This window comes from Bicyclus anynana, chromosome 4 (genome assembly GCF_947172395.1).
Source record: "Bicyclus anynana chromosome 4, ilBicAnyn1.1, whole genome shotgun sequence".
Classification (NCBI taxonomy): domain Eukaryota; kingdom Metazoa; phylum Arthropoda; class Insecta; order Lepidoptera; family Nymphalidae; genus Bicyclus; species Bicyclus anynana.
In genome coordinates, this window is record NC_069086.1 from 17,359,895 (window position 1) to 17,370,756 (window position 10,862).

The 10,862-nt window shown below is 37.4% G+C and overlaps 1 protein-coding gene across 1 annotated transcript; it reads left to right on the forward strand.

Moving 5' to 3' along the window:
- The first annotated feature begins 389 nt into the window (after positions 1-389).
- Positions 390-10,394, forward strand: LOC112053696 (xaa-Pro aminopeptidase 3). Its single transcript, XM_024093188.2, has 10 exons — positions 390-573; positions 651-916; positions 1,083-1,232; positions 1,746-1,882; positions 3,205-3,443; positions 4,338-4,508; positions 4,854-4,960; positions 6,104-6,241; positions 8,515-8,635; positions 9,274-10,394. The coding sequence occupies exons 1-10, from the start codon at positions 540-542 to the stop codon at positions 9,441-9,443; spliced, it is 1,533 nt and encodes a 510-aa protein (XP_023948956.2). The 5' UTR covers positions 390-539; the 3' UTR covers positions 9,444-10,394.
- Positions 10,395-10,862: the final 468 nt, after the last annotated feature.

Here is a 10,862-nt window from a genome sequence, read left to right on the forward strand (position 1 = left end):
AGTATTTTAGTCGAGCACGAACGATTTTTGGGCTATTAGTCTATACGGCCTAATAATGCTAATTCTTTAGCTTTAGTATGCATTATTCCTTAAAGGACACCTACATATGCAATCAAGATTACGATGTTATTATTTGACCCCTAGCCAGCCCCACGAGATACGGGCTTAAACGCCATTTTTGAATTGATTTGGTCTTGTTTCAAACAATTAAAAAAAAAACTGAGTATGCTAAAATCTTTATGGCGATCCTCCGATCTACCCTCAATTTGGTCAAAAAAGAACATTCTGTTATCCGCTCAAAAAAGCTAGATCTCTGGCGCGTAAAGCCAGTTACGAAAAAAATATTCGTACTGTCAAATGTCAATTTTCCTGTCAAGTGTCTGTCAATTCTGCTGTCATTTTATGTAGGTACCTACTGAAATGAAAATATTTGGCATAGAAAAATAGAAAACAAGAGTTGTCAATGTATTTATGTTATTGAGTTTTTAAAAGCAAAAAGTTCAAAGTTCGCCTCAAAATAACATATTTCAGATTTAGAAATGCATAGTTTACGCCGTTTCTCGTCCCAGTTTTGTAAGTTTATAGGTTATGTTTACGTGATAGTAGAAGGAAAATATTTGTCTAATAACCACAATAAACTAATATTCTAGGTATAAGATGCCCTAGAAGGCTCGTGAAGCATCCGTTGGTTGCTAAGAGATGTATGTCAACCACAGAAAACTCATCTGATTTACTGCTGCAGTCTTCAAAAATACCCAAAGGTATTTTGGGTCAACCTACCTATCACACTCATCCACACCTGATACCGAATGGTCAGTTAACTTGTGGCATTACACAGCAAGAGTATAAAGAACGGCGGGACAATCTAGTGGCAAAATTATTGGAGGAACCGGAGCATATACATAAAACACAAATTGTAAGTCTGTTTTGTTTACTACTCTTGATTATATTCTAAAGTTTATGCATCATTGGTCCAGTGGTTAGCCTTCAAGCTCAGCTATCTGAAAAACACTAATCATTTAACATCAGATAAAAGTGCTCTCTTAACTTGTCAAAGAATTAAAAAATAAATTCAATTTCAGATAGTAATTCCTGCTGCATGCAAACAGTACATGTCAGACAAGATCCCTTATGTGTTCAGACAGAACTCTGACTTCTTCTACCTGACAGGATGTCTAGAACCTTCAGCAATTTTAGTCTTAGTCAAACCAGCATTAGATGATAATTATAAGGTATGTTAGTTTTATATTTATTTCTCACATTTACTTATGTCCTTTTTTTAATATTGAAGATTATTAATAAAGTACAAAGTATAATATGAAACAGTATTTAAAATATATTTTAAAAAGTTCAACCCTCCCGCTGTGGAACATTTGAGTCCTGAAGCAATGGATGGCTCCAGAGTGTGGAACCTCCTCACAATAAGCGCTATCTCAAGATAAACCGTCTTCTGTATTCCCTTGATTCAGCAGTTAAGCGGAAACTTCTTACGGTGTTGGTTAAAGCTTTTATTGGTTGATAAAACCATCACTTGTAATCTGTAGTAAAAATTCTCAGCCGTCAGTTCCAGTCAATATCATTAATAAAGATGGTGGTTGTTAATTAATTTAACATTATAAACGTAAAGTCACCAACCATCATCGAATCAGTGTAGTGGGTCTAAGCTCCATATTCTGTCTTCTATAAAAAGGGAGTTCTAGCCTGTAGTGGACCATTGAAATATGCTGATGGTGAATTTGTTTCAGAGCATACTATTTGTACACGAAAAAGACAGTCATGCAGAGCTGTGGGAGGGTCCGCGCACCGGCTGCTCGCTCGCCGCGCCGCTGTTCGGAGTAGACGAGGCGCGGCCTGTGGAGAACTTCAATAATTATATTCATAGGTAAATAGGCACATTTGGGAAGTATGTTAACACGTTCACTGCGGTACGAGGACAATTTTCCTCGTAAGTATTGCGTCTTCAAGAGTTACGAGGTCGATGGGATGTTGTACTACACCACATAATAATAATACTTTATTTCAAGCTTCAATAGGCTCATAATTATGTTAGTAAAAATAGAATGTGTTAGTAACTTATAAACTATAGCAAACTTATCCTATTAAATAAATCGTACTAGTAATATGTGTGTCACTGCCGCTCCAATCCATTTGACATGGAAATGGAACAGCAGTAATTCACATATTTACAGTCCAACCTGCTCGCAATCATTGCAAAAATGCTGTTGATGCCGCCCCGCACCCTGCGCACCAAGGATCCACAAAGTTTGCGCATTGTGGCGTAAAAACAGTCAACACGCGCATCCGCGAACATTCCCGATGCGCTACAAAAGTGGGACAACCCCATCAGCACCCTGAATGCGTTGTTGTATTGTACACGGAGAGCGTTATAATGTTTTAGTATGAGGTCACAAAACCTCATACAGCACCAGACGAAAGTACAGAAATATCAGTGCCGCGGCAAACGTGTTAAGCAAAGAGATAGAGTCAACATGAATTTTGATACATTTTGAATGATTGTCAGCCCTATCTAGAATTAAAATGTTAAAATTGTGGACAAAAAACTATTATTTTACGGATTAAACCAATTTACTATGTCTACCACATTTGAGAATATTCCTTTTGCTGGATTCCCTAACATTACCTAGTTACCACCCTACCGGCAAAGACGTACCGGACGGCCTCCGTGGCGCAGTGGTATGCGCGGTGGATTTACAAGACGGAGGTCCTGGGTTCGATCCCCGGCTGGGCAGATTGAGATTTTCTTAATTTGTCCGGGTCTGGTTGGCGGGAGGCTTCGGCCGTGGCTAGTTACCACCCTACCGGCAAAGACGTACCGCCAAGCGATATAGCGTTCCGGTACGATGCCGTGTAGAAACCGAAAGGGGTGTGGATTTCATCCTCCTCCTAACAAATTAGCCCGCTTCCATCTTAGACTGCATCATCACTTACCATCAGGTGAGATTGTAGTCAAGGGCTAACTTGTAAAGAATAAAAAAAAAAAAAAAAACATTATGCAGTGTCTAAAAATGTTTCTTAATTCTCATTGATTTTTTTTAATTTTTCATCCCTATGTAAATTCTGTGCCATCTCAATAACCCCCATTTCTTTATTCAATCTTTAGGTCTTCTAATGTTAAAGTCCCAAATACCCTCAGGGAGGCATTATCATTATCATCAATAAACATTAAGCATACAAATTTTCCAGGATAGTTTCCACATCCAAACCTGGTGTGCTCTGGTACCAGAACGAGAGTCCCCCAAACCCTGAGATCCACGACAGCATCCGGTCGGCGATGCGCTCCGGCCACGTGTCCCTGGAGCAGCCGACCACCTGCCTGCATCAGATGCGCGTGGTGAAGTCAGCTGCAGAAGTGGAGCTGATGAAGGAGACGTGCTACATTGGCTCACAGGCTGTCAATCTGGCCATGGCGTGCACCAAACCTGGTGGGTATGCTGTTGTATATCTTTAAAAAAAACAATTGTGTTATAGACTAAACAACTGATGTGAAACTTCTGTCAAACATAAAAAATAAAACGCCATCTATGAGCGTCAGGTATAAATGCATTGCAACAAGTTCTTGAAGTGTTTAAAAAGGGTTTGTTTCAAATTTCTCTAAGAATGCCATCTACTGGTAGTTTAAAATAACCAACACTGCTTCGCTATGCCTGTAGATGGCAGTATGCACCATCCGATTACAATTTTCGTAACGCGTTCACCAACCTGCTCCTCAAGTCAAGGGTGTTACAAGTTTTAAGTAAAGTAATGTTCACCATTTATTATATTTTCAATATGATTAATATTCTTGTTCCCCTCCAATTATTCTGAAAAACTGTGTTAAGAATATCCATTTTTAATTCAAATGGCAGCACGCATCGCCCGATAACAATTTTCGTAACGCGTTCACCAACTTGCTGCTCAAGTCAAGCCTGCTACAAGTTTTACGTAAATTAATGTTCATCATTTATTATATTTTCAATATGAATAATATTCTTGTTTCCCTCCAATTAGATGTGGCCTAAGGTGATACGCGCTTGCCTAGAAGATGCCTATTCACTCTCATCTTAAAGATGCCCGAGTTGTAAGAATTAGGAAATACTGACTTCGGGAGAGAGTTCCATACCCTAGCCATATGTATAAGAAACGAAGAAGCAAAACGCTTCGTACGAGTCCTAGGAATGTCAATGACGTAGGGATGGAAACCTAGTCTGAAAAACTGTGTTAAGAATACCCATTTTTAATTAAATTCACAAGAATAGCACAGCTTCGGTGTGAGTGAACAACTATCGGCGTGAGCCAGAGTTGAGTTACGACGTCATCGTAGACTAATGAATCCACAGGTATGTCTGAGCACGCGGTGTCGGCCGTGCTGGAGTACTCGTGCCGCATGGCGGGCGCGGAGCACGGCGCCTTCCCGCCGGTGGTGGCGGGCGGCGCGCGCGCCACGCACATCCACTACGTGGCCAACAACCAGCTGCTGGAGCAACGGGACATGCTGCTCGTGGACTCGGGTGAGCTGTGCGACACTAGCCCGTGCTGCAGCACTCGCGCCGCATGGCGGGCGCGGAGCACGGCGCCTTCCATATGGTTACTAGCAGACGCCCGCGACTTAGTCCGCTTTTAGACCACCTTAATGCGACACTCTCGCAAAATCCGTTCATAGCTGACCTCTACAAGCTATAAACTACCTCCCTGCGAAATTTCATATTTGTATTTTTCACCTTTCGCTTTTGTTAGGGATAATCCCCCACTTATGTAGAAATGAAATTATTTTGTGGCGTCTTGATAAAATGAATGACTTATAGTAAATTCAAATCACTGTTAATCTCGTAATATATAGCCAAATAATTTCCCAGGTAGTCAAAGATGGCTGTACAACTCTGACATATCGCGCACGTGGCCCGTGAGCGGCAAGTTCTCCAAGCACCACCGCATACTGTACGAGCTGCTGCTCGCTGTGCAGGTAACTATAGTCTAAGATCCGGCATTATAAATATATACCCTCATATGTTATTCGTTAGTTATAAGCAATAAATGATTAATGTTCAGTGACGCATTGCAAATAGGTTGCCTAGTTAAATTGCCAAACACAATTTTCATACAAAATCTAGGAAATCATGAACTAGATCAAAGGTAGCCTCATGCAGTTAAATTAAGCACAAAATAAGCTTTCATCTGACATGTTAGGTGAATAAATAACTAATGATGACTAATTAACTGTTTATATCTGGCAACCCAACAGTTGCAGTTTGAAAGCAGGTAATTTACTTTTAATTTTTTTTTTGGTATATTCTATTAATTAGTTTACGATTTTTTTTAATTAACTAATGAGGAAAGGAGATCCAATAAATTAAAAATAATAATAATCATTAAATAATGATTGGCCGCAATTTACCTAGGTTCAGTACAATGTAAGAAAGAAAGAGATATTTTTTGCTATATCATGCCGCTCATCACAATTATTTTTTAGAATAATACCCTGCGATATGTCGCATAACCTTGAAAAAGGTCCCCAGCATAATTATTGCTATATGCTCCACATAAGCAAAGAACATACAGATCTGATTTGCAATGTGTTAATGTGAATATTTTCTATCATTTATTTCTTATTCCAAATAAATAACAGATGAGAGTATATGCTCCTTATACCGGATCTCGTACTATAAATAGGAATTGCATTACGTCGCCGCCCTGTCCACATCCTAACCCATCGATCGTAGATCGTTAGATGGGCCTCAAAGCGTTGCGGAATTGTCATTGGTTTCGCACAATGAGTACGTCATCACTCGTAACACATTTCTCTTTATTCATGTTGTGGCTTGTGTTTTTACACTTCCAAAATTAACACGAAGGCATAATTAAGGGATTAAAATGAGAAAAGACAGTTAATATTTTTTCAAGTCCACGTCCACTCACAGCATGCGCTTGTTACGTACAAACATAAGATGTGCCTGCACGTCTTTGGGACATAAAATTGTGCGTTCTTTAATATGGAGGGGCCCATCTAACGATTTATATCGATGTCCTAACATCCTCCGTATGAGGCCTTCATACTGGAAATTAGTAACATTTTAGTTTGTCTCTAAAAAACCGCTCATGTTTCCAGAAGCGTCTAATCGAGCTGCTGGGGTCCCAGCGACCCCCGCTGGACGTGCTGTTCGAGCACATGTGCCGGCTGCTGGGCACGCAGCTGCAGCAGGAGGGCATCCTGCCGAGGGACATCGACGCTAACGAACTCATTGGAGTAAGTTATAAGTTAACTGGACGCCTTAGTACGTGTGTTAAAGTAACGTCAGCACAGAAGAAACGTGTTGTTAAATCTATATATATATAAAAATGAATTGCTGTTCGTTAGTCTCGCTAAAACTCGAGAACGGCTTAACGGATTTATCTTATCTTGGTCTTGAAATGTTCGTAGAGCTATAGGGAAGGTTTAAAAGGTGAGAAAAAATCAAATAATTTCCGGGAAAACCCTAAAAACTGCCCTTTTCTATTTCCCATACAAACGTTTAAGAGTCAAGCGGTAGGGGTAGGGTAGGGGTAGAGGTATAGAAGGGTAGAGTAGGGATAGAGAATAAGTGCACTTATGTCAAAACGAAGCTTGACCGGGTCCGCTAGTTATTTATATTTATGCAGATGAACTTAATTGAATGAATGAATGAATGAAATGAATGAAACATACTTTATTGTACACCAAAAATAATAATTACAGGCAAGAAATTAACTTAAAAACTAATGTACAATTGGCGGCCTTATCGCTAATGAGCGATCTCTTTCAGACAACCAATCGAAAAAGAGAAAATAAATACAAGGAATAATGCATAATGACGGGTGAACACATAAAAAGAAAAGTAGGAGATACATTACACTTATATAATAATATATTAAATCAAAATCAATATATTTATATATATATATATATACATATATATGAACACATACGAATATACATACGTACCTACCAACAATTACATATATACCTAAATAAATAAGGATACATTCAAATAAATATATACATATATAACATAAGCATACATACGAAATTTATTTAAATAATTTAGATGTTTGTAAGAAACAAGACAACATCAACAATTTTTTAAACATGAACAAATAATTAAAATCAGATAAACGAAAATTAATACGGAATGATAAAAAGGTCAAGGAGGTAAGAAGTGCATATTTACCAGTTGTTTGAAAGAAGCTAGAGATTGCGCACGCTTAATTGTGACGGCCTCTGTGACAATATACGTACTATTGGGTTATTTAAAACTAAATATAAAGCTCTTTTATTATTGCATCATCAAACAAATAACCCATAATACTAATTCCTTTTCTCCCTACTACAATACTATGGTAGCGACAGATCACTTTACGGGTTGACTCGTATTTATTGTTTGACTTTACCTGATTTATTAATTTACTTTCCCTTATATGTTAATTTTGTTGTTTATTACTCTGTTCCTTTTTTTTTCTTCATTTTTATTTTATTTAGTATAAATCATATATGTATATATAGTCAGTTGGTTTATAGTTACAACTTTAGTGGAATAAATATTGATAATCAAGAATAGATTTGGTTTGTTGTAAGTTTTAAGCTAACCATAGTCGTAGACACGTCCGTGATTTCACCTGAAAACCAGCATCGTGCTGAGGTGGATACCTTTTTTGTCCAAGACCATATAATTTTTTGTATATTCTGTTTGTTTATTTTATTACTTGTGTATGGACTACTAAAAATATATTCTAGTCTATACAGGGTGATTCGGTCTTTAGTGCGGATATTTTTTTTCGTGGTTCTGTATCATTAATAGAATATAAATCTACAAACAGTTCGATACATTTTATGTAATTTTTTTTTTAATTTATGTCTCTAAAATAACAAAATAATGTACATATTATTACTAAACAAGAAATATTCAGCTTAAAAGTGATCTGGTGACGTCCTTTAGGTATCAAACGAAAATAAAATAAACGCACAATAGGGTGACCCTAAAATTCTGTTCAAAAGTAAATAACTTTAGCTAACGATAATTTTGTTATTTTTGAGTTAAAAAAAAAAAAGAAAAAATACGTGATCATTAAATTTTGTTTATGTACAAAATATAAAAATATCCGCACTAAAAAAATTTTCTTCCTGTATAACACTCAGACTAATTAGATATTGACCTGCCTCGCAAGACATTATTTTTCTGTCAACGTATATGATCAACGAACTTATGCGATTATAAACACTGTCTCTAAAGAATCGATGTTTCATACTTTACAATCGTGTCCGTCGGTTAAAAACCTCCGTAAAAATACCTTTTTGTGTAGTTATATGGTGTAAAAAACGAACAAAAACTGCTAGTTTAGTATAAAATATGTATGAAATCTAAGCTAGTTTTCCTTAGAAAATGGCAGAAAATTTTGTTTGTGAATTTAGGTGCGATACTAGTCCTTATGTATTTAGTCTGAGATATAACATCATTGCTTAGCAACCATTCATCAGTTTATATGGTATGGCGCGTGTTTCTGCAGAGGGCGTACCGGCTGTGCCCGCACCACGTGTCGCACTACCTGGGGCTGGACGTGCACGACGCGCCGCTCGTGCGCCGCCGCGTGCCCGTGCGCGCCGGCATGGTGGTCACCGTGGAGCCCGGTACTCTTCTCCTTGACAGATTTCACTTTTTTAAATGGCTTGTCAGATCCAATAGGGCATTGCGTTACGTTGTAACGTCACAGCGTCGACGCTACCTCGTTTTCCATGTATTTTAAACAAGAGGACACCCGCGACTCAGACATTTTTAATCCGGCCCTGTCGGACCTCTAATAAACTACGTACCGCCAAGCGATTTAAAGTTCCGGTCCGGTAGAAACCGAAAAGTAGTGTGGATTTTAATCTTCCTCTTATAAAGTTAGACGGCTTCCATCTCAGATTACATCATCAGGTGAGATTGTAGTCAAGGGCTAACTATTAAAGAATAAAAAAAAATCATCATTGTACGTTTTTCGATATTTCGTGATGAGTGACCTTCGTTTTCTTTTATATAGATATAGATGACATGTCACTTTTACGTGTTGGGTCGTCGCAGGCGACGTTTCAATGGACGACGGACAGAGTTTTGTATACATTGTTGAGACTGACTATTACGCTGCGTCGGCGTGCGTTATCGCAACGCAGGTGTGAAATACAATGCGTTGATCGCAACGCAACGCATTCATGAGACATCGCCCTAAGTTGTATAGAAATAAACGAATTTGAATTAAAAAATAAAGTTGAAATCGTTTCCTCTCAAGGTATCTACATCCGTCCGGACGACTTGTCCGTCCCGCCCGAGTTCCGCGGAGTCGGCATCCGGATAGAGGACGACGTGCTCGTCACCGACGGAGAGCCGCTCGTCCTGACCGACCACTGCGTCAAGGAGGTCGACGACATCGAGGCCATCGTCGGCAAGCAGAACGTTTGAGGAATTCTTTGGTACTAGTTAGAGACTACTCAAAATGTTGACGATATATGCCACGTCTAATATAAATAATACGGCGTGTTTTACCAATTATACAAAATAAGAGCTTATTGTAAATTTTCATTTTTTTAGAAATGTTGACGATATATGCCAATGCCATGCCTGAAATAAGCGTGTCGTATTTCACTAAATTAAGAGCTTATTGCTTGTTATAATGATTACGATTTATATCGTACCTGTAATAATGGTTTACCTACAATATAAAATAAATGTTATAAATTTTATGAAATGTTGACGATTTATGCCACTATTAAAATATATATGATGCCGCTAAAATTTTAAAAGGGCAAATTCTTGAAAATGTTTACTATACTTGGTGTTTTTTCTTGAATTTTGAAGATAATATGTGTAGAATTCCACACGTCAGCAATAAATGTTCTGCTACATTTCTATGGTTACCGAGGCCAAACAGACATCTACAAGCTTCCTAAAATACATAATTACATAAACAGTTATCACTAAATCAAGTTCTTTCCGGAAAAAACCATTGAAAACTGGCTATAGAGTTTCCCTTCAGAAGAAAAGGAATCACATAAGGAATCTCTTTATTTAAGCGTGCGCCCAAAAATTGGAATCATCCTGCACTGCATTAAATCATTGTCATATTTAAGCAGCATAATTATTTTTGTATATTTTAAGAGAGATTATACCCTTTATTTTCTTTCTTAGCCAGTAGCTTCCGCAACTTATTTTAATACAGGACCCCTCAAGGCATACTACGTCACTGATTCTACTACTTTAAAAAATTTTGAAAATTTTGTGAAATACTGTATTATGTTTGTTTAATTAATATATCGACACATGAATTCAAGAGTTGTAAATAGAAAATGTACATTAATTTATGTAAATGTAAATTCCTAATTTTATAAATAATAAACTAAGTAATGTATAAGAGTTATTGCATTTTGTAATTTTCTTTTTAGATTACTACCCAACGGAATACATAACAAACTCTGAAAATACTCGTAAGGAGATGGTCCAAAATTGTATGGAGCCCAGGTCAGTCATTGTACCCTGGCGGATTATACAAATCTATTAATTTGCTCTAATTCTTTCGAAATAATATTCATTCTCTGCCAAGAAATGCAACACTAATATGGGTAACAATGGCGAATTGATGACGTTTTCAATGCAATAGTCGATTTGACGTTTGCTGTCAGTGTCAATTGTCATGTCATAGTTGCTTTATGGGCGCCATCTTGATATAACTCAAAAATTTGGGTTTTAATTTTATTTATTTATTTTTATTTGGTAGATTTATTCACTTGTTTATATTTTAATAAGATCCTTGATTTTTTTTAATTTTAATGATGTACAAGGTGCACCTGAAATGGAACATCTCCTTTATCTTCTTAACATGGA